General features: G+C 35.0%; 1 protein-coding gene across 4 annotated transcripts in view; it reads left to right on the top strand.

Moving 5' to 3' along the window:
• The window catches only part of Ttd14 (TRPL translocation defect 14), a 106144-nt gene that overhangs the window by 55043 nt on the left and 26757 nt on the right, over positions 1 to 24344 (top strand). For 3 of the 4 annotated variants that reach the window (XM_089087195.1, XM_089087194.1, XM_089087197.1), the window contains 2 exons: positions 11401 to 11567; positions 15292 to 15428. In XM_089087195.1, coding sequence (XP_088943321.1) covers positions 11401 to 11567; positions 15292 to 15428 — 304 coding nt within the window. Of the gene's footprint in view, positions 1 to 11400; positions 11568 to 15291; positions 15429 to 22545; positions 22615 to 24344 lie in introns of all 4 variants that reach the window. The other variant, XM_089087198.1, reaches the window with a different exon arrangement.

Raw genomic sequence — 24344 nt, 5'->3', positions numbered from 1 at the left:
TACTGAGATATTCCAACTCTTGCATTTCAACTAAGAAAATCGAAAATGAACTTTGAAAAATCAAGGGAATGTAACTCTGACATGGTAAACCACGAGCAAACACTACTGAAATAATTCCACTCTTGCATTTCAATGAAAGATATTCAAAATGAACTTTGAAAAATCAAGAGAATGTAACTGTGACAAGGTAAACAACGACAAAACACTACTGAAATAATCCAACTCTTGCATTTCAATGAAAGAAACTCAAAATGAACTTTGAAAAATCAAGAAAATGTATCTAAGACATGTAAAACCACAACAAATCACTACTAAAATATTACAACTCTTGTATTTCAATGAAAGAAATTCAAAATGAACTTTCAAAAGTCAAGAGAATGTAACTGTGACAACGTAAACCACGGCAAAACACTACTGAAATATTCCAACTCTTGCAATTCAATGAAAGAAATACAAAATGAACTTTGAAAAATCATGAAAATGTAACTGTGACAAGGTAAACCATAACAAAACACTACTGAAATATTCCAACTCTTGCATTTCAACGAAGGAAATCGAAAATGAACTTTGAAAAATCAAGGGAATGTAACTGTGACATGGTAAACCACGACAAAACACTACTGAAATAATCCAACTCTTGCATTTCAACGAATGAAATCCAAAACGAACTTTGAAAAATCAAGAGAATGGAACTGTGACAAGGTAAACCACGACAAAACACTACTGAAATATTCCAACTCTTGCATTTCAATGAAAGAAGTTCAAAATGAACTTTGAAAAATCAAGAGAATGCAACTGTGACACTGTAAACCACATCAAAACACTACTGAAATATTCCAACTCTTGCATTTCAACGAAAGAAATTCAAAATGAACTTTGAAAAATCAAGAGAATGTAACTTTGACAAGGTAAACCACTACAAAACACTACTGAAATAATCCCACTCTTGTATGTCAATGAATGAAGTTCAAAACGAACTTTGAAAAATCAAGAGAATGTAACTGTGACAAGGTAAACCACAACAAAACACTACTGAAATATTCCAACTCTTGCATTTCAACGAAAGAAATTCAAAATGAACTTTGAAAAATCAACAAAATGTAACTGTGACAAGGTAAACCACAACAAAACACTACTGAAATAATCCAACTCTTGCATTTCAATGAAAGAAATTCAAAATGAACTTTGAAAAATCAGGCCTTTGGGGCACCGGGGGCCCTTTGGGGGATCCCGGGGGACCCTTTGGGAGCCCGGGGGAACCTTTGGGGCCGGGGGCTTCCTTGGGGGTTGGGGTATGTGTATGGGAGCCCTTGGGGTCGGGGTAGGGGGATCGGGGCCCTTTGGGGTTGGGATATGGGGATCGGAGCCCTTTGGAGTTGGTGTTGGGGGATCTGAGCCCTTTGGGGTTGGGGTAGGGGGATCGGAGCCCTTAGGGGTTTGGGTATGGGACCTCACGACACTGTTCAAATGGAACTTGTGTATTATAACGACCACACTCAAAACCTCTTCTAAAACATCTTCTAAAATCATCTTTTAAAATGTCTCTAACTGTTTCGCCGAAATAATTCCCTAAAATGTCTAAAACGGTTTCGCCCAAATAATCTCTAAACGTAATTTCAGCGTGTTCCTTTTGTTTTTGGCATCCCTGCGCTGTCACATTTGAAATTACTGGGAAACCTTTTCCCGCGCATCTCTAAGATCAAAACATTCACCGGAGTTTCTTGGAGAATTATTTCCGGGGCGATGTTTATTAATATCTTTGGAGTTCGACCAGAATTGTTTCCAGGGCAAAGTTTATTAATATTTGACAGGTGATGTCAAGGTTAATTGTTTCTGGGTGAAATTTTGATCTTAGAGATGATGTCATGGTTGATTGATTTGTCATGAAAGGGGAATTAATTTGTTGTTTCTAAGGGGAATTATTGATTCATGAAAGGGGAATTGAGGTCATTGTGTTCCCCATTAGACTCAATAATCCAGAAAACATCCATCAAAGTGAGAAAATTCCTTTTTTTTCATTCTCACTGACAAAAACCATAAAACAGACATAAATTGATGTTGACATCCATGAAAAACATCAAATAAATTGACCATCACACATAACCGTCCAAGAAACAACCATAAACGTGAGAAAAATCATGTTTTTTCAAGTAAGAAAAATTCTGTTTTTTCATTCTCAGTGAGAAAACCATAAACCACGTGGTTCTCGTGGGAGTCGGACCCCCCTTTCTATTCCCAGCCCATGGGACAAGGGCCGTAAATCGAGAAAGTTGCCCATTGTTTACATTTAGGTTTACAAGTAGAAAAGGGGAACATTTGATCCTGGGTGTCCCAAAAGGCTAAGTTGAATACTTAGCTTAGTCCCAAAAGGCTAAGTGTCCCAAAAAGGGTATAAGTTGTAACTTAAAAAAAAAAAAAAAACGCGAAGTACATCCAAGTTGTCAAAATAATAAACCTTAAAAATCGCGGGCGCGGCTATGGGCTTTAAGTTGAAACTTTCATGGAATGTTGAGGGGCAAAAGACATCATTGACATTCAGGTTGTCAAAATTATGTATCTGCTGTATCTTATGAATTAGCAAAGGTATTAAGTTGAAAATTGCAGGGAATGTAGAGGGGATGTTTAACTAAATCAGAAGACACCGTTTGCAAAATGATCGTCAAAAATAGCGTGTCTGCTGTGTCTTAGGAATAGCAATGAATATTAAGTTGAAACTTTCAGGGAATGTTAAGGCGGATGTTGAACCAAATCATAAGTCAATACGGGGATAGAGGTTACCAGAAAATTGAATCGGCAATATCTAAGAAACGGCTAATGGTGTTAAGTTGAAAATTTCAGGGAATATTGAGTGGCTATTGAACTGTATCAAAAGACATTACGCGCATGCAAGTTGTCAAAATGACATATTCACAATATCTCAGGAACGGCTAAGGGTATCAGGCTGAAACTTTAGGGAATATTGAGGGGGATGCTGAACGAAACCAAAAGTCGTTACCTGCTTGCAGGTTGTCCTGTGGCGAATCTGCAATATCTGAGGAACAGTTAAGCCTATTACGTTAAAACTATAACATGTCCGCAGTTATTCTGGAATGACTCGGGTGATGGAATTGGAATTCTGAGGCACTTTTGGAGAAGCGAAGGGCGGGAAGGTTGGGTAAGGAAAATTTAAGTTTTCTTTTGGGGGAAGGGGGAAAGGAGTATCCAATTTTTGTCCCTAGTCCACACATGAATAACGTTTTTCACTTTAAGCCCGTATGTCATTTATACTTAAAGGCTCCTACAGGCCATGGAGTCTTTGTGTGGATTTGTAGATTGTTGTGTAATTATTGTATTGTTATATAGAAAATAAATATATTTAATCTAAAACTTAATGACTCGGAAACACAAATTAACGGTTAAAGAAATCTTCTTGAAGCTTTGATGGTATATTTGACGGGAGAGGGGGGGGGGTCAAGGAGATTTAAAGTTTTCACTAGGGAGGTCCAATGGAAACTTATCTTCGAAGAAAAATAAAGAGGTATATTGAACAAAAGGCAGAACTTTAGTCACTTGATAATTCAATCTTAAGGCGAACAGAAATTACTTTCAAAAAATGATCAAATGCAAAACAAACAGGCATAGCAACGGGTAATCGAGTCAAACTTAAAACAAATAGAAATTTACCACAAATAGGAGTTGGGCTAACGCCCCTGAACCTTATAAAGGCCAGAGTGTCATTTGCACTTTACCGAAGACAATCTTCATTTCCAGCGGTTTGTTTTATTTGTCGTAGCATCACCAATAACACAACAAAATTATTATTTATTCACCACGTACCACTCTCTCTTGTAAACCCTATGGCTTGAAAAAACGGAAGCTTGGTGGAACACGTTTGAATAGTCGTGTCTGACACAGACTATAGGGCCGTTTTTTAGCACTAAGATCTTACATCTAAGATCTTGCATCTTTCTGCAAAGATTATCGTTTTTTAATTCATCTTTGTTCTAAGATCTTACAGCTCACTGATGTTAGCAAGAAGTGTGGAGACCGCCACTGTTTTGCCATATAGAACAATGATGAGAGAACTTTGATGATATATTCATCATTGTTCTCAGACCGCTGATCAGAGCAGAATGGTGAAAGACGTTTGCATAAAAACGACAAAAGATGTAAGATCTTAGTTGGAAGATTTCACTTTTAAGCGTTTTTTGACAAAAGACTTAAGATCTTAGCACATTGATGAGTGAAAAAACAGGCCTTTTGAAACTCGACTTCAGCTCTCACACAGGGTTGCCACCTTGGTCAGTTCCCAAAGTGCTAGAATCGCCCAAATTTGCATGTTACAGCGATTTTCGGTGCTATAGTCAAAAATTGACTGTAGTAGTGCTAAAATAGCACTTTTGTGCTATTTTAGCTACCCTGAGCACGTGCTACAGGGGGCAACCCTGCTCCCATACTGTAGGCTCTGGCAGAAATATAAGCAAAAGCTATCCTATTTGACCTCAGGCAAGGGTAACACGAAGCTTTGCAAAATGTAACGTCACGTTCATCAATCCGGTCTAGGGTCCTAACTTCGTGAAAATCATAGAGGTTAGACCCTTACCACTTTGTCCCAGTAAACTGAAAGCGGGGGGAAAATAATAATAAAATAATTTTCGCTATCACAGCACAATTATTTACCAATTAAAATTATTGAAATTAAAATAATTAGAAAATAAAAGCTATTAAGAATGTGTAAAGGTTCTAAAGCACAGAAATTAAATACTAAAGACAAATATGATATTTGACAGCGCCTCGCACTTTTTGGAGGAACTATCAAAATTTTAGCGAATTTTTACAATTGTTTTTGCCCTTGTCTTACAACGTCAGTTTGTCACTTGACAATTTAATTGATCAATCAGTATCCTTTACATTTCACTAATTATCCAAGTGATTCGTCACGTTTTGATAATTATTTCTATTTTTACTCTTGCTAGAAAAAGATTTGTATTCTTCCAAGCGTTTCCCACTCGTATTTGGTCATACTTAATTTCGTATTTTAGAGATTGTGTTTTTCTGATTAAGATAGGGTTGTGAAATATAAGAAAATGTGTGTTTTGCAGGCTATTAAAAACTACTCATTAAATAAAGATCGTTTTGACCATTTAATGTAGCAGCGGAAATTAAAGCTTGCGCACAAAAAGAATGTGAAATTAAGGCACAAATGCACCCTTATAAAATGAAGCGAATTACGAAAGACTGAAAACGAGGATATCTCCAGCTAGTGAAAAAAGAAGTTTAAGTCCACCGTCTTCAGTGCACAAAAGTAATTAAAGAGTTAAAAATTAAATACATACAAAATAACAACAAAACAAACCTAAAAATAGGAAAACACTAAATTGAAATCAGAGCCGTTTCTAGGGTTGGTGAGACACCCGGGGAAAAATTATTTGTAGCGCCCTTCTCGACTCAAATATAAGTGAAAAAGCCCAATCAAATGAAAAATTTTGTCCTGGTTTCCCCTCCCCCCTCTTTGAACGGCTCTGATTAAAATAGGTAGACCTTGCCCTTTTCTTCTTCAAAATTTCCTTAGTTTTATTATGCATAGCCAGAATGATATTAGCAATTGTTTAATTATTTAATTAATTATTTCATGTTTCCCTCACCCTTAAGAAAATGCTTTACTGGATTAAGGATCAAGAATCCTTTTCTAGCCACTTACTGTAACAGCAAAAAGAAGACTATAGACATAAAATTGTCGAACTTCGTATTCCTCCTCCCCCCCCCCCCTCTGTTGCAAGAGAAAATCCTTTTCGTCCCCTCCCTATTGATCAGACCTTTGTGTCCCTTTAATAGTAGGGGTGGTTTCATTCTCCAATATTTGCTTGAAATCGGCAATAATGTGATTGTCGATGTTTTTTGGTAGATTATGTACATCATCCGTGTTTAGGGGTGGGGGTTACCAAGGTAGAGCCCCCCCCCCCCTGAAATTTTTGCTTGACTCCTAAAAACGTGACAAACATGCATAGAAACAGATTTTTAAGTGTTTTTTTTTCACGTTTTTTGTACAAAGTATGCCACCAGGCATGTGCGCTGTTTTGTGACATGTATTTATGTATGTGTTATAAATAAAAATATTCTACTCTACTCTACCCCCCCCCCCCCAAAAAAAAAAAATTACCATCCCTCCCTGAAAAAATATCTTGGATAAGCCCTTGATTTCGTGATTTATCAGTAGGTATGGAAGCACCGCTAAACTACTAATACTAACACTTCACTGCAGCACCAAGCCACCTGAGGCCAACACAGCCACGGACGCTTCTCCTCCATCGCAATTTATTCAAAGCCCCACTCTTTACACCCTCCCAGGAGATTCTTCTTTCCCTTAAACATTTCTTTACGACATCCTTTTACCCCTCCGAGGACCGCCTGATTTTAGTTTGGCTTAGAAGGACCATCTTTCATCCCTCATCTGCAGAACGCGCCCTAGCCATCTCAACCTTTCTCACATTATAACCATAAAAAGTGGGATTGAACCTCAATTTTTGTTCAGCCTACTGCTCGAGATACGGTCAGTCATTGGGGTAACCAAAACCATTCGTAGGCAATTTCTCTGGAAAACATCTAGTAAATCTTCTTCCAGTTATAACCAGTGTCATCACTGTAGCTTCCAATATTCTAATCTTGGTTCGTAGACTTATCTTCCTGTTCTCCCAAACTTTTTTCAACTGTGAGAAACCCCCTGGGTCTTGGCTATTCTACTTTTAACATCTATCAATCCTCTTAATTTACTAGTAGAGTAGGAGAAAATGAACAACTATTTACTAGTAGTTTTACTAGTGAATTGAAAAAGGATAGGAATACGAGCCGACAAAATTTTTCTATTTTTTGCTAAAATAACTTGCTTTTTAAACATTCCTTCTTCTTATCCATGAATATGCCATATACATTGGAATCTTTACAGCAGTTTAAGCTCTATTTGCTTCAAATCGGTAATAATTTGATTGTCGATATTTTTGTTATATTATTTATATCTATTCATTATAGCAGTTTAAGCTGTAATGACTCCAGCGAGGGGGTGCCAACTTTCTGGCTACTGGCGGACATTTCAGAATGACACTTGTCCCGCGGGGATTCAGGATTCAAGTGAGCGCCTTCTCGGATTCATTATTTACTCTTCATGAATAATAAATTTAACAATGCAAATTTAGGAATTCTCTTATTTAATGAATAAAAGTTCATTTTCTGTCAGAACTGGTTTAATTGTAAGTTAACATAGTTCCTTAAATTGAGCGAGGGAATAATCAGGGCCGGATTTTAAGCCTTGACTTTTCTAGGCCTAAGCGTTTTTGCTCCTCCGTTTTTGTGAGATTTCCGGGAAATTCCCGGAAATTCGGGGATAGTGGAAGCACTCAAGAGAGCGCGACTGATGAACCAAAAGTAATGAAAGAGAGAGGTGATACCGAACTCTCAACTGCCATTCTTGGGAGATATCTGACAGTTTATAAGTGGCCACGGAATTCCTGTGTTGTTTTTTTTTAATCACTTTTCTGTGAACAGGCAGCGTGGCGACAGACTGCACCTGGTACTTTGACGATAAATCACATCAGTCCAGTTTTTGTTAAGAAAACTATCACTCAGTGATAATTTGTTGTGCCCCCTGGCATTGTGCGTCCCTAGGCCCGAACTTATGGGCCTATTGTTAAATCCTGGCCTGGGAATAATACCCAGTCGGAGAGATCCGGATCTGACGTACAAACAGAATGTATTATTTTGCAAAAAAAAAAAACGGAAAAAAACATGTACCTTAAGCATTCCTTTTTTTTCGAACATTTAGGGAGGGTTGCATTTAAGGAGCATTTAAGGAGGGTCTTATCAGAGCTGTTCAAAGGGTTGGTGGTGCCCGGGGTAAAATTAATTACAGCACCCGTCTCTCGTCTCAAATATATGCAAAAAAGGCGAATCAAAGTGGGTAAACCCCCAGCCAGGGCACCATGGGCAGCTTGCCCCCCCCCCTTGAAGGCTCTGTATTTTATTCTGGTTCGACTGGCTGATATAACTATTATACTAATATCACTAATAGAATCGGATAATTTTTTGTTAAAACCCGGTAAATATAAACCAGAATAAAAGCTTGAACTTATGAAGGCTTTAAAACGCAATCATTTAACTTCAGAACACGAACTGCTACCCTTAGGAACATCCATAGCAATCATTTCTGGTGGGTAGAGGGCTCGCATTTCGGGCCCGCCAAAGTTCCAACCTCTCTCACCGTTGCTAAAAAGAAAACAGGAGAATGATACGAAAATTGTTGGAAAAGGTGGAAAACTGTAAATGTTTAGATATTTGCATGATTGAATGAATTATACTTTATTTACAAATGAACTTTCGCAACATTAAACTGCCGAATTTGTCGTTTTTTTTATCAGGTACATTATGAAAACATATAAAGATGGTCCCGACTAGATATTTCATGGAGACAAAAGCCCAAGACGTAGACGGTTATTTAAAACGTATAACTTCGTCCAGTATCTAAACTTATAACTTTAAAATTTTCTTTTAAATCTTCTGAAAGATGGTGTTAGCCATTTTGAAAAACCGATATTTTGATAGTGGAGAACAAGGACTTGATACACTTAAATATACTTACTACCTTTAACATATACTTAAACATATACTTAAATATTTTTAAATACCCATCTCCTGGTATTTTATTATATATAAAGAAAGATGGAAATAGGGGGTGTGCTTGTACCCTCGCGGATATGAATACTCCACTTTGTTCAGCTGAGGCTTCTACAGTCCCGTTGCTCTGCATCGATGTCCTTGTCTGTTTTATAGGACCTATTATTTTGAATAACATTTTTTTACTCATCAACTGAAAGTGGGTTACACACTGGTAGTAAGAAAACTTCGAGGGGGACTACTTTCCCTAAGAACTGGATGTTTTGATATCCTTAGCCCCCTGTAGATTTTCCACGTTAATTTTTTGGTGTATGGAATTAACTGGCCCATGAGCATAAATATATCACTGATTCGCCCTATGTTTAGATCAAATGGCGTTAATTTTAATTGAGCATCGCTGTTCCCTTAAATTTGCTGGTATTTTGATAGTTCGGATGCACCCATGTAACAGACCGATAAGCGTAACGTTGACGCAGAATAGTGTTCTGTTTGTCAGAGGCAACGCTGTAACGTTGCCTATAATAAAGGCCATTAGGCCCCAATGTTTTATTGTTGTTATTATTTTTTTCCCACGGGCACTTCATATAGAAGAAGTGGTTGTATAAACTTTGGTGGGGGCTAATTCGATGGGAAATTGGAAGTTCTAGTATCCTTTTTAAGAGTCAAAAGTGATCAGAGGAATAGCCCCCCTTCCCCTACGCCCTTTCTTCCCAGGTGCATCTGATAAAAACTTTGAAATAGTCATTTTGTTAAAAATATCAAAGATCAGATACAAAAACCCCGAAGTCGACAGGACCCCCCAAAGTCCGGGGGCAGGCGTTGTAGGTGAAGCCCTGGGGGCATATATGGTTTTTATGGAAGGGGTGCCCGTATAAACTTCAGAGGGGTCTCATTTGATTGGAAATCGAGAGTTCTAGTTCAGTATTCAAGAGTCAAAAGAGATCGGAGTGCAACTAGCGCCATCAAATGGCGTTAATTTTAATTGAGTATCGCGGCTCCCTTACATTTTCTGGTATCTATTTTGATAGTTTGGATGCAGCCATGTAACAGACTGAGAAGCGTAACGTTGGCGCAGAATAGTGTTCTGTTTAATTCTAATTACTGATATTTTTCATTGTTTTTTTTTTATGCTGCTTCCATTCTGAATGCAACTAGGTTTTTTTTTTCTTAATCAGCATTATTTGATTATATATTGTTTTTACCCTTAACATACCAAGAAGTCCACTGAGGACCCCAGAGGTTACTTCTTAGGGTCCTGCCGTAACTGCAACAACCAATTTAACGGCAATTTCTCTATTCCTCCAGATGAGGAAACGATAAATATTTTATTGTTTATTAATTAAAAGAAAAAAGGAAGAAAAAAACGCAGTTGGGGTCCCGACTGGACCTTGCTTGATATGCTTCATTAAAAAATATATATCCAGACACGTAAGTTGAACACAACAATTTATTCAAAAATAAATAATAAAAATGACTATTCCAAAATAATTTCAAAAAAGAGGCTCCTAGAGATTCCTAGACCAGCAAACAGGGTTAACAATGTGCGTTTGTGTGTTAAGGGTTAAGTGAAACGTCTATTTAAAAAAATTGCATTAAGTTTTATTTTTAGTTGAAAGAGGAAACAATAAAAGCTCGAATTTCAGCGAAAAGTTTCAGTAGTACCTGATTGATTAATTTATTCATTGAATTATTTTTAATTGAGTCATTAATGAATAATTTAATTTCTTAATTAGACTAATTTCTTGATGAGTTGATTTTTCATTTTTTAAATGAGAATGTTAATTAGTCTAATTCATTTAATTAATTTTATTATTTTAATGCATCTCATTATTCAGTTTTAGTGGTGTAGTTAATTTTGCTGATTTTATCAAGAAAGTTCAGCTGTAGCTTGAGTAGTACTTGATTGATTAATTTATTCATTAAATTATTTTAATTGATTCATTAATGAATAATTTAATTTCTTAACTGGACTAATTTCTTGATGAGTTGATTTTTCTTTTTTTAATGAGACTGTTAATTAGTCTAATTCATTTCATTTATTTTATTATTTTAATTCATTTTTAGTGGTTTTCAGTATTATCAAGGAAGTTCAGCAGTAGTTTCAGTAGTACTTGATTGATTAATTTATTCATTGAATTATTTTTAATTGATTCATTAATGAATAACTTAATTTCTTAATTGGACTAATTTCTTGATGAATTGATTTTTTTTAATATGACTGTTAATTAGTTTAATTCATTTAATTAATTTTATTATTTTAATACATTTGATTGTTTTTAGTGGTGGAATTAAATTTGCTGTTTTTTTTCAAGGAAGTTTAGCTGTAGTTTCAGTAGTGCTTCATTTATTAATTAATTAATTAATTGCATTACTTTTAATAAATCCATTAAAGAATGATTTAGTTTCTCAATTGGACTAATCTCTTGACTAATTGGTTGTTCATGTTTTAATGAGATTGTTAATTAAGCTAATTCATTTACTTAATTGTATTGTTTTAATTCATTTGATTATTTGTTTGCATTGGTGAAATTAAATTTGCTTATCTTATCAAGGAAGTTCAGCTGTAGTTTCAGTCGTGCTTGGTTGATTAATTAATTAATTGAATTAGTTTCAATGAATTGATAAAAGAATGATATAATGCCTTAATTGGACCAATTTTTTGATGAATTGATTATTCTTGTTTTAATGAGATTGCTAATTAATCTAATTCATTCAATAAATTTTTTTGTTTTAATTTATTTGATTATTTGTTTTTAGCGGTGGAATTAAATTTGCTGATTTAACCAATGAAGTTCAGCTGCAGTTTCAGGAACACCTTCTGAAAGCCATGATTGAGATCGAGAACACCTTTTTTACCCTAGCTGAGAATTGTCAAAGGAATTGTTTGGTTATATGCGACAGAGGAGCAATGGACGCTTCAGCCTGTAAGCTTTATTTTGTTTCTGTTTCACGTTTGCCGAGCGAAATATTTTGAGTTGAGTGACGTCGTCAAACGACGAAGCGAATAAAATTAATTCTGAAAAGAAGGAAAGGCAATTCTGCTTACCTTTCAATTTTATCAAGGGATAAAACTTGAAGGCAAATTTTGTCAAATAAAAACGACAAAGTGGCTTAAGCTCTGCTCTTTTTGTTATTCGAAAAATAGTTTTGGTAATTTTGTTCGAACGGTAGCAATTAAGTACGATATAGCTGAAAAGAAATGAAAGGTATTTCCGTCTAATTTTCGTTTTTGTAAAGGGAATGATATTAAGGTAAATTTAGTCAATGAAAGTACCTCAGCCTATAACGAAGTGAACAATTATACTTTATTTCGTCAAACGAAAACGACATAGTGGAAAGATAGAATAAGGTAATTCGCATGCCTTTTGTTTTAGTTGAGGAAAGTATTTGTTGTAAATATGGTCAAGCGAAACCGACGAAGGGACGTAAACTGGTGAGAAAGAGGCTGTAAGAAGGGATTTATAGGAAATTGAAGCTTCCTAGGGTGGTGTTCAGAAGAAAGCTCTAATTAGAGTTGGGTGGAGGAAGAGCGTGCGTAGCAGCGTTGTCTTCTGGCAACGCTGCTACGAGTTTTTGGCGGAGGAAGTTTTTGGTGAAGGAAGAGGTGTTGCAATGAGTTTTTAGTGATAGTTTCATGTTTGCGGAGCAGAAAAAATATTTGGTAAATTTGCTCGAACGAAAACGATGCGATGGTTTAAGCTGTTTTTTTTACCTCTTGTTTTTTTTTCAAGTTAAAAATTTTTGTATTTTCCCATTATATGGGCCTTTACAAGGAAACCAGTGACGAAAAACCCGTTTTTAACGGGTTAATTCAAGACACCGCTATAGAGTAATGGAATGCATAGCGTGGTTTTCATTGCGTATACGATATTTAAACTGTTATTTTTTTGGGGTTTAGAGGGGGCGAAAGGTAATTAGGTTAGGTTACATATTTAATATATGCTATGCTTTACCCCCCCCCTCCCCCACCCTAATGTGCAAATATATAGCCCAAATTTATTTATAAATGATATATTCATCCTATTTTATTTTATTTCATTAGCATTAACCAAACTTGACTTTTTAGAAACGCCCATATAATGGGAAAGTACCAAAACGTTTGAACTGTCTGTCAAACAAAAACAACGAAAAAGAAATTTCCTACTGTAGTTCTAAAAAATAATTATTCGCCTTCTGTTGTTGTCTAGCGAAATTTTTGTCTTAAATTTTGGCCACCGAAAATAATTCAGTCGTTTTGGTTTTGTTCGATCCGCCTGTCGTTTGGGCCAAGCAAAAAATGTCAAGGGAAATTTTATAAAATATAATGCTGAAAGGACACGTATTAAATTTAATGTACTGAAAACACTCCAACCTTTAAGCCCTGTTCTGTTTAATCAAGCCTGCCTTTAAGCCTGCCTCTCGTTTAATCAAGCGAGAAATGTGGGTAAATTTCGTCAAACGAAAGACGGCATAAGGGAGACGGCATTAGGAGCTTGGTCGTAAGGGTCTGAATTCTTCACAAAGAATTTAGCCTATATGCATGAAAAAATAAAAAAAACTGCAAAGATGACATGAAACTCAATACGAGTCGGTGGCCCATCTTGGGGCGGAGGCAGCCACTGTCCACTCCTTTCTTGGGGCAGATTTCCTTACAAATTGCATGAATTTGTTTATGCAGAAATGTATGTATGTTTTGCAGTAACATACGTATGTACGTATGTATGTTACTCCTCGGTTCTATCGCAATCACTTCAAGCCTCGAGCAGAATATTAGGCATGTTAAACCCCGTTGCAGGTGGAATCATACGATCATTTTCGGTCTAAAGGAATTTAAAAAAAATTCAATTCTGTTGGCCTTTTGTTATTGTCAATCGAAATTTGAGTTGAAGAAAATAACAAATGGGAAAAATAGAATTCTGAAAGGAAATTAGAGGTAACTATGTTTACCTTCAATTTTGCCAAGCGCAAATTTTATTACAAAGCAGCGTAAGCTATATTGCGTTTGCCTTCGACTGACTGACTGTATTTCAAATAGTAGGCTGTGCGAAAAGTGTGGTTCAATCCCTCTTTCTAGGGCTATAATGAAAGAAAGGTTGAGGTGGTTAGGGCACGTTCTGCGGATGAAGGATGACACTTTGCCAAAGATTACCCTTTTCGACCAACCGCATAGGGCTAAGCGGAAAGCAGATCTTCCATTGTTGGGTGGGATGATTTAAAGAAAAATTTAAGAGAAATGGGAACTTCCTGGGAAGGTCTAAAGACGGGGGCTTTGAATTGATTGGGATAAAGGCGGAGCATGCGTAGCTGTGTTGGCCTCAGGCGGCTCGGTACTTCAGTAAGTTCTTAGTAGTAGTAGTAAACTTGTAGAGGGAACATAAAACGTAAGATTCGTATTGCTGTATAGATTTGTAGAGATTCATAGCAGGTTCACTTGGAGTTGGGGTGAGTTGTTAGTTGTAATAGTAGTTTCATTTTCATCAAGCGTAAAATATTGAGGAATTTTTTGTCGTAAAACAAAACCGCAAAGTCGCCTACGTTATATTCTGTTTGCCTTTCATTGTCGTCAAGCGAAAAATTTCGAGGAATTTTTTATCTTCAGATAAAATGACGTAGCCGCCTAGGCTCTATTTCGTTCGTTTTTCATTTTCGTCAAGCGAAAAATATTGGTAAATTTTGTTAAAGGAAAACGATGAAGCAGCAAAATATTATTTTATAACTGAACTTTTTTCAAACGAAAACGACGGAGTCGCTGATGCTCCATTCTGTTTTCCTCTTTTCATTGTCAAGTGAACACTTGGTCTATATTTTATAAAACGAACTAATTTACGGTCTATTCGGATTACCTCTTAGTTTTGTCAATCGAAAATGCTCACTTTCGGTAAAGGAAATTAACGAAATGGCGTTGCTCTCTCATTTCCTTCTGATTAGTTCATTTTAACTTACCAGGTAAGTCCTGTTCTATTCAGGCACTCCAGTAATTATTACACAGATTATGATCCAAAGTCTGAACACAAAGTTATAACATCCTTCTGTGCACTAATTCGGGAATTTTATATAGCAGTTCAACAGTAGGGCGGTCCTCGGATTTATAGTACCATAGCTGAGACTTGTAAATATTATGTGTCCAGGTAAGCATATACAAATCTAGCTTTGGAATGAAATATTTGCACTCGCATGTATAAGGATTTTCCATCCTCTTTGGCTCTATAAGAATTCTCAAAGTCATTTGCATTTTAGACACTCTTTTAATTACTTTACTACACAGAATTGGCAAGAAAAATTGGATTTTAATTCAATTGCTCTGAAGGTTTATTATTCAATAGAATAATTGTATTTTGTATCAGGTGTAGAAAATTTAAAGTGTGCTAAATTTAGCTAATTTTGTTATCACTTCGTCCTTTAGTCAGTAGTCTTAAGCTTAACAAATTATTTATGGATAATTAGCGTTTTATTTGTTAATCAGTCTTTTTTTAAAAAAATAACTCTTTACTACTACTAGCAACTCACCACAGCACCAGGCCACCTGAGGCCGACACAGCTAGGCGCGATCCTCCTATATCCCAATCTATTCAAAGCCTCTATGATATATATCTTTTATTTTATCAAAACATTATGACAACGTATATTTTTATTTTGATTGCGGTTTATTACGGTTTTGCATGTTTTTAGTTGTGCCAAAGAAAGACTGGGAATATATAATGGCCAAAAATGGAATGAATCCTGTTGGATTGAGAGACACTCGATACAATCATATTATCCATATGGTGACTGCGGCAAAAGGTGCTGAGGCTTTTTATACGCTTGAGGTAAAATGGTTTAATAAAATCTCTTTTTTTTCCAGTTGATGCACAATTTGACACTTCCTTTTCTTTAAAGGTTAAAAATTAATATATAAGCTGCATACTTCGATAAGGCCTATGATAGAAGAAAATGCATAATTTTCCCCCTCCCCCACCCTGCAGATTTTGAACAATGCCTAATTTTTTATACTTTCGTAAAATAACCCCCCCCTAGATTTCGATTTTTTTTCTTCTTTGTATTTTCATTGGACAAATCGAAAACAAATCCTTGGTTGGTGAGATTGATGACCATCTTCTTCCAGTAGTTACACAATTAGACGCGTCCTTTTCTTTTAAAGGTAGAAATTGACATTGAAAGTATGTCCTTCAACAAGGTCTATAGAAACAAAATGTTCAGTTGTTCCCTCTCCCTAGACTTTTAGCAATACCTTTTTTCGCACTTCCATAAAAAATACCCCCCCCCCCCCTAGATTTCAAAAAACGCTTTTCGAAAAAAACGAAAATAATGATAAAGCACAGCGTGCTGTCGGTAAAACATATATAGAGAAGTATACCATACTGCGCTACAGATTTAGTAAGCTTAACTGAGTTCAATATAGAAACTACATAAAAGTTTATGATCATTAGTGCTAATTCTGGTCTGTCAGACTAGTTTACGGGTTAAGGCTTCGGCCAGGTACTGAAACCTTGTTCTCCCTCTGAGAAGAGGGGTCTTCTTCTTCATTCGAAAGCAGACGCTTGGGATAATCCCAATTTGGCTGTCTAAATTTCTTGTTGCATTGTACAAATTTTGCCTGGATTTCAAATGACTGAAAAATCCTCTCGATGACGCAATATTTAAGTTTAGCTTTAGCCCCAGACTACGTTCAGATAGTTTATTCTTGAGGTTGTACACACAATGTCCTTATGGTTGGACCTAACTCGAACATTGTTATTAATTGAAGTCCGAGACTTTGGCAGCAGAAAGCTAGGTCTATTTTAAGCTTAAGGCGATATATTGTAGTTCTCTAGATCAAGGGGGTACTGACTTGACACTTTCATGTAAATTATTAAGTACGAGGCAAGGAGGTTCACTAGAGAGATGATCAGAGATGCAAAAAAGGCAGTAGCGGAGGTAAGCCGTGTCAAATCGATGGATTTTTACTTTTTATAAGATGGAAAGGGGCAGAATGTTGGGTAGAGACTAGGAACTAGGACTAGGAACTTCTAACTGATGATAAATTTTAACCTGTTATTTATATCGACGACGAATTTTTTTCTTTAGAATTTCCTTTCTATTGTTGACATTTTAAAAATTGAGAAATAAGGGGTGGGAGTATACCCACCCCTAAGGTGAAAGATTGTTTTTTTAGTACCTAGCCCACATGGCTAATAATGTTACTGTGATTTTCTATAAATTGCATGCCGCACGGCTTGTTACTGCCGCTTGGATGACAATTGAATGCGTAGAAATGCTGATCTATTGACACTTTCATGCCCACTGTGCCACAGTGTTCTCATACTGAGACCACTTTTGACATATTGGTCAAAAGAATCAGTTGTAACCAGTAATAAAGTTGTTTTATATGGGGAAAAAATAAATGGCAATATCTATTTTCTTTAAATGTATTTATTAGAAATATTACTAGTATGGTTCGGATTTCTCAATTCAATTTGATTAATTCTAGGTGGCAAAAATGACAAAGAGCGAGATTGAATTTGATACAACCATTTAAAGAGCTTGCACTTCCTGGTGCTCCATTCAGAAGTACAGTCTTGCTAACAAAGAATCTCCTTTAGTCAGTTTTGTGAGACTTATAGTCATGCTTGCATTTAGGCTAACCCTGGGTATACTATAAAGAACGAATTATCACTAAATAAAAAAGCAAAACAAGTTTTCTCAAATGAAAATAAAGACCGACATCAAAACTAACAGAAATTAATCCGTATGTTAAGTGGGAATACCCAGGTTCAATCTTCTGCTCTTTACGTTAAAGTTCACAAAGACCATTGAATGGGGAAAAGAAATGGCTGTACTTGACTTTTTCATGGAATCAGTTTTAACAAAAAAAGGAAATCAGAAAGGATTTAAAAGAAATCAGAACTTCGGGGTAAAGTAAAAATAGATGCTGCATGTTTTGGCAACGTTTCCTGGACCTTTTACACCCGCAATTAACAAGTCCCGTAGGTCCTATGGGGCAAGCCCTGTGGTATTACTGCCGTTTTTACTAATGCTACGTCAGCTAATAAAACGTAACATCCTCTTAAGGCCAATTCACTATGAGATTTTACTAATACTGAAATTTAGCCAGCGCTAAATTGAGCCAATTAGTTTTTTTTGTAGAATTTTCTGATTTCTTAAAAAAATCATTGAGAAATTCTGATTGGCTCACATTAGTACCAGCTGATTCTCGCTATCAGTAAAATCTCATTGCGAATAGGCCTTTATTTATGTCTCTTTTCACTTACTTATATTCTCTTTTTCCCTCGTCTCTCCTTTTAGTAGTTGGTTTGGGTGGGTGGAAGAATTCGAGGGGATAACTGGCATTTTATGTTGCTATTATTTTGAAGGTTAACCTTCCAACAAGGCTGTATCCAGGGAGGGGGAGGGGGTTACTGGGTTTGATTCCCCCTCCCGAATTTTTTATCCGAGTCGTAAAAAAGGTAACAAAAATGCATATAAACAAAATTTTCATGTATTTTGTAATGTTTTGTTTGTGAAACCCCCCGAAAACAATAGACCCCCTACCTGAACAAATATCCTGGATACGCCCTTGCTTTCCAGGGAGGTTATTTAATTCTGTGTGTTTTGTCGTTTCTTGGTTAGCCAGCATGCCTAGTTCACCAGTTCCTGTTAGTATCATTTTAATATCATTTTTTTACTTTTCTGTCTACTTACTAATTACTTACTACTTACTAATTACTTACTAATTTTCACTTCATCAAGAGGACGTTTTGGATCATCAAGGGGAAGATTATATCTTTAAAGTTAATATTTAAAGTCAGGGGGTTTGAACCACCCCCCCCCCCCCCCGAAATGTTAGTCCGACTCGTAGTAAAGAAATATCAAAAATGCAAATGAAATTTTTTTTATGTGTTTTTTAAAGTTTTTTTTTTGCACACCCTGCTCCTCCCCCGAAAAAAAAAACCCTTCCTGAACCAAAATTCTGGACAGGGCCCTGTTCAAACTACAAAGGACCCTAAAAATGAGATATGAGTGTTTGAATTGTTTACATAGAAGTCTAAAGAACTATATATATTTTCAAAAACTATGAAAAATCAGAAATTCAATTTCTAAGGAAAAGGACTGTGCAGTTATTCAGCTACTGTAGTAGCGGACCTCCAAATTGTAAAGAGAAGAAACGTGGTCGAAACGTTAAAAGCTTGTGGCAATAGGCAACTTGAAGAAGCGTAGTTTTCCTAGTTTTGTGCCCCTAAAATTTCTCCGCCCGAGGCAAGTTTCCCCTTTTCCCCTCCCCTAAAACTGTCTCTGTCAACGTGACAACACTGGCAAAAATATGGTATTTTCCTTGAAACTTTATAATTTTGAAACAAACAAAAGAAAAATCTTAGAAAATCGCTGTCTTTAAGTGTGAACAGAGCCAAGATGGATCTAGGGGGAAAAATTGTTTTTAGTTTAATATTCTTGGCTCTTTAAGGATACATAAACCTATCCATGAAATATTGGGGGAAGGGGGTGGAAACATCTATTTTTCAAAATCTAAAATGGGGGAAGGGGATTTTTCTTCCCAATGGAAATACCAAAAATGGTATTTTTCAATACAAATGGCTAAAGAATATTTTTTAAGGTCTAGGAGTGGAGGGAGTCTTGGGGGGTAACTCCTTCCCCATCTCGATGGGCGTCTTATCATGTCTGTTTATATGCAATAAGTTTTTGTTTCATTCAAAAGCCATATTCTTTTTTTCTTTTTTTTTTATTCTGTGGCAGGAAAACAGTAAGCTGTAGCAGAAGGTTCCAAGGGCCTGAGGAGCTGTTTGTTAGAGGAGGGGGAGGGGTAGTTGATGGTAGAATGATATCAGGGAGATTAAAAATTTTGAGATGTGGTATCGAAAAAATTAATAAATGATTGTCAGGATTCCCGAGGAACGCTGGGCAGTTTCGCATCGTTTTCTATTGTATTTTTCTTCTTCTTTTCTTTGTGAAGGTCATTCGACCTGAAGGGCTCTAACCCGTAATCCACCTACATTTTTGCTTCACGCTGCCTAAAGTATTCAAATTTCCTGTTAAAATTTCGCTCGCTCCTCGAATAGCAGGGGAGGGTCATGGTCCTCTACTGTCGCCTATTCCCGTTTATGCCTTTAGCGTTCCACCTAGTAAATCCAGCATATCTAACGAAATAAAGATTAATTAGTAGGTAATTAATAAATAAAGGTAATAATTAAATAATAAATAATTAAATAAAGGTAATAATTAAATAATTAATAAATAAAGGTAATAAATAATTAATAGGTAATTAATAAAGATTAATAGTTAGTTCAATAAGTCTAGAATGTATATGCAGCAAAAAACAAGTAATTTTACTTGGAATTTGAGGGAAGCAATTAGCCCCCCCTCCCCTCTCTACTCCCTTTACGCACTTGCCCGTCGTTAATATTTGTTCTAGACAAATTTTGAAAATGAATGACCGATTGTGACGAATAAGAAAAGCTAAAAATTTGAAATTGATTAATTGTAATCACAGCATATTTTATGTTCTTGTATCTATTTTTGTTTGGTGTTTTTTGTTGCTTAAGATAGACTGTACAGATTTGTTCCAAGATTCGCCATTACTTCTGCAATAATTGAGCTTATTCCGTTTTATAATCTTAAAATGTTATGTTTTTCTTATTCGTACTTCTCCGTAACAAGGAATAGTTACGACTGAAGGACAAAATTGAGAAAAAAAATTTAATAGAACACTGTTAGCTAATCAGTCGGTTTTACCAAATAGTTTTCCCCCGGCACAATTCTCTCTCTAGGTACAGAGATTTACAGTACAATACTCAGAGGTGCCAATTGGAGGGGGCAATTAACCTCCCCCCTAGATTATAGAAAATCGCTTCTTGGGGTATTTTTTCTTTATTAAGAAGGCCCCCTCCTCCTATATTTTAAATACTTTTTTTGGTATGTTAATAAAAAAGATTAGGACTCACTACCCCCACTCCCACACATTTTTCAAGAATTGTAGCCCGACTATTCTTCTTAAACTTGCATGTATTTTAGGTCTCTATTTTAATTATTTTAATTTTAACTATTTTAATTTTAATTTAAATTGGTCTCTATTTTAAGTTCCGAAAATCTTGCTCATTTGTTTAATAAGTGTGCTTCCATGATTTAATTAGTAAGAAATTCACGCAAGAAGAATTTTTGATGTTATCCTCTGTTTTTATTTCGTCTCCGTGGTTACCAAGAAATAAAGTGGGAGTGATTTGTCTTTAAAAAGCTAGGGCGTGAAGATCTCTTCTAAATAAGGATAACTCTGAAAAAGATATAATTAAATTATACACATATTGAGTATATTAAGTAAATAATATGTATTATTTATATTAAATATAGAGATAATTAATAGTTACATGGAGTTATCTTTTTGTTTTCGTTTGCATAACATCACTGTCATAAACATACATAACATCACATAACATAAAAGTCATATGTGATATTTCATAACCCGAATAAATATATATATATATATATATGGTCAGATTTACTCCTTGTATAAGGTCAGATTTTAATCCTCTAATGGCGTGTCATATTGTTTGGAATAAGTTGCCTGAATCAGCTCGAGGGTGCCACTCATTCGGTTTGTTTAGGGAAAAAAAAAGAAAGAAGAGAAAAAAAAAAATTGTTAAAAATTTTTGGCTTCGTAGTTTTTATTTATTTTTATATTATATTTTTTTTATTTTTGTTTTTTTTTTATTTTTTTTTAGTCTGTTTAATTGAATTAATTAATTTAGCTAATTTATTCTATTTCTTCTATAGTTTTCATTGTATCTATATTTTCTTTTCTTCTCCTTTGTATGTGAGTAAGTGTTTTGTTTTTCATTTTTGAGTAAGCATTTCATGTCTTCCCCTTTGTACAGGCCAATGAGCCTTTGGGGGAATAATAGCATGTAATATTGTATGTGTATATATAATGAAGAATAAAACTTATCTATATATATATATATATATATATATATATATATATATATATATATATATATATATATATATATATATATATATATATATATATATATATATATATATATATATATATATATATATATATATATATATATATATGTATATTTGCCATTTTTTATTATATTCTTTTTTTGCTTCATCGAAATGCTGAGATCTTACATCTAAGACTAATTAATTAAAAAAAAAGTTTTGCTGATGGAAATAAAGAGCGAAGAGGAAATTTCAAACGAACACAAATTATTGCTTCGCAGCCAATATATTTGCAATATTGGTTCAATAAACTGACTCGTAATATTTTCCTAAATTTGTAGCAGCAGCAGTATTTCCCTAAAGGAGTAGAAGAAAAAAGAGAACACATAAGTGACACGCATTCAGAAAAGTTATCTTCCTTGTTGTTCAAGGTGTAGGGGGGGGGAGCTGTATTTATCCTGTGTAGGTTTTTGACTATGGCGATTCTGGTAATGTATTTTTTTGATCCGACCCCATTTTTGAGGGGTTTCAGCAAGACCATATCCAGAGGGGGGTTAAGGGATTTACCCCCCCCCCCCCCGAAATGTTTGTCCGACTTGTAAAAATGTAACAAAAATGAATATAAACAAATTTTTGATGCGTTTTTTTACAGTTTTTTGCACCCCCCCCCTCCTGTGGAAAAAATCCTTTTGTACACCCCCCCTCCCGATAATACAGTTTCAGGGTCTATTTCAAAATTCCTGTAAATGTGGCTTCTAAATAACATTTTACTATTCATATTAATCAAAATAATAATTACCATTCCTGAATCAGCTACAAACGTAATTTTCACCAGGTTATTTTTTTTAAACGTATAATAATTAATAAATAAATAAATTACTATTATTGTCGTTTTATTTGTAATATTTTTAATTATCTTATTAAGTTTTATTGTATTACATCTGTATTTTTTTACACGAAAGGTGAATTCATATTCTCTTTGGGCAGGTAAAATCACGAAGTTATGGAAGCTACAATAGTGGGACAAGACAGTTGCTATCTGCTTATCTTGAAGGAGTAAATTTTTCTTACTCAAATTTGTTTGACCCGTCGTTTTCCTGTGTTTGTCCCGCATTTGCACCTCAGTTTTGTAACTAGTGCTGAATTTTGAGGGACTTTATTTTTTTTTGTGTGTGTGTGTGTGTTAGTTCATTCCCGCTGTGTCTGCGGTCCAGTCCTTAATTATCTTCATAGATCTAGTTCGCCATTTTTTTTCTTAAAGTGATTAGCTGAATTTTTGGGGTCCAATACTTGGACCCCAAGGAAGAATCTCAAAGCACCGAGGACGCCAAAATAAATACATTCCTAGGCCCATCTTAGGCTCACTCATCCCTGAAATTGGTGATTTTATAAGATTTTTCTTTTGGCTGTTTCAAAATTATGATAAATTTAAGGTAGTGCCGCATTATCGTCCACATGTTGCCACATGTGGCCATGGTTCCACATGGTGCCACATGTTGAACCGTTAAAATGTGTTAGCAGAACTATTTACTTTAATTTGAAAACACTTTTCGTCCGTCAAAATTCAAACATTAGTAATATTTTGGTCTCTAAAGACAGCTGCTCCTTCAAAGGGAAGCTGCATCTTCTTAAGTTGTTTTTAGCCATTAAAAAAACGGTGATTTTTCATCTGAGTTTTTTTCTCTTTTTTTTTTTTTTTTTTTTTTTAATATGCCATCGCTACTACGAAAAACTGTTTAACTCCATATGAATTCTTTTCATTGTAAATTGAGATCCCGATTTTTATATTTTTTAAGATATTCATGGTTTCCATTTAACCAATTCAAATAATCACATTATATTTTCACTGTCCTTGGTATTTTAAAGTTATTGAATTGGCAATTTAAAGTTTTTAAAATATTTGTAGTTACATAAGTTTTGACCTAGGCTCATATTTTATTTTCACTATCCTTGGTAATTTAAGGTAGTTGAATTGTTAATAATTGGTAATTTAAAGTTCTTAAATATATGTAGATGTTTAAGTTTACGTGTAGTCAATTCAAACAATCATGTTTTATTTTCATCGTCCTCTGTAATTTAAAGCAATTTAATTGGCAATAATGGGTAATTTAAAGCTCTTAAACTGTAGGTTGTTGTATAAGTTTCGACTTAACAAATTCAAACAGTCAGATTTTATTTTCACTGTCCTTGGTAATTAAAAACAATTTAATTGGCAATAATTGGTAATTTGCATTTCTTAAACTATATGTTGCTAAATAAGTTTTGGCTTGATAAATTCAAACAGTCAGATTTTTTTTTCACTGTCCTTGGTAATTTAACGTAATTTAATTCACAATAATTGGTAATTAAAAGTTCTTAAACTATATGTAGTTGTATAAGTTTCCACTTAACCAGCTTCGCCCTATTTTTATTTTCACTGTCCGTGGTACTTTAAGAGGTGGGGTATGAAACGTTTGACAATAATAAATGCCCATAATGACCTTGAATGATTTCTGAAGGAAATATGTCCTGCCCAAGGCCGTATCCAGGGGGGGGGGGGTTATCTGGCTTGAACCCCACCCTCCCCGAAATGTTTGTTTGACTCGTAAAAATGTAACAAAAATGGACATTAACAAATTTTGTGTGCGTTTTTGAGGTTTTTTGTGTAGCCCCCCTCCCCTAAAAAATTTTTTTAGTAAAACCCTCCCCCGAACAAAAATCCTGGATGCGCTTCTGATCCTGCCCGTTTGTATATATATATATATATATATATATATATATATATATATATATATATATATATATAT

This window comes from Artemia sp. Qi Xiang Cuo, chromosome 3 (assembly GCF_049724085.1).
Source record: "Artemia sp. Qi Xiang Cuo chromosome 3, ASM4972408v1, whole genome shotgun sequence".
Classification (NCBI taxonomy): domain Eukaryota; kingdom Metazoa; phylum Arthropoda; class Branchiopoda; order Anostraca; family Artemiidae; genus Artemia; species Artemia sp. Qi Xiang Cuo.
The sequence above is the reverse complement of the archived record's forward strand: the minus strand, read 5'-3'. Positions and strand labels throughout refer to the sequence as shown.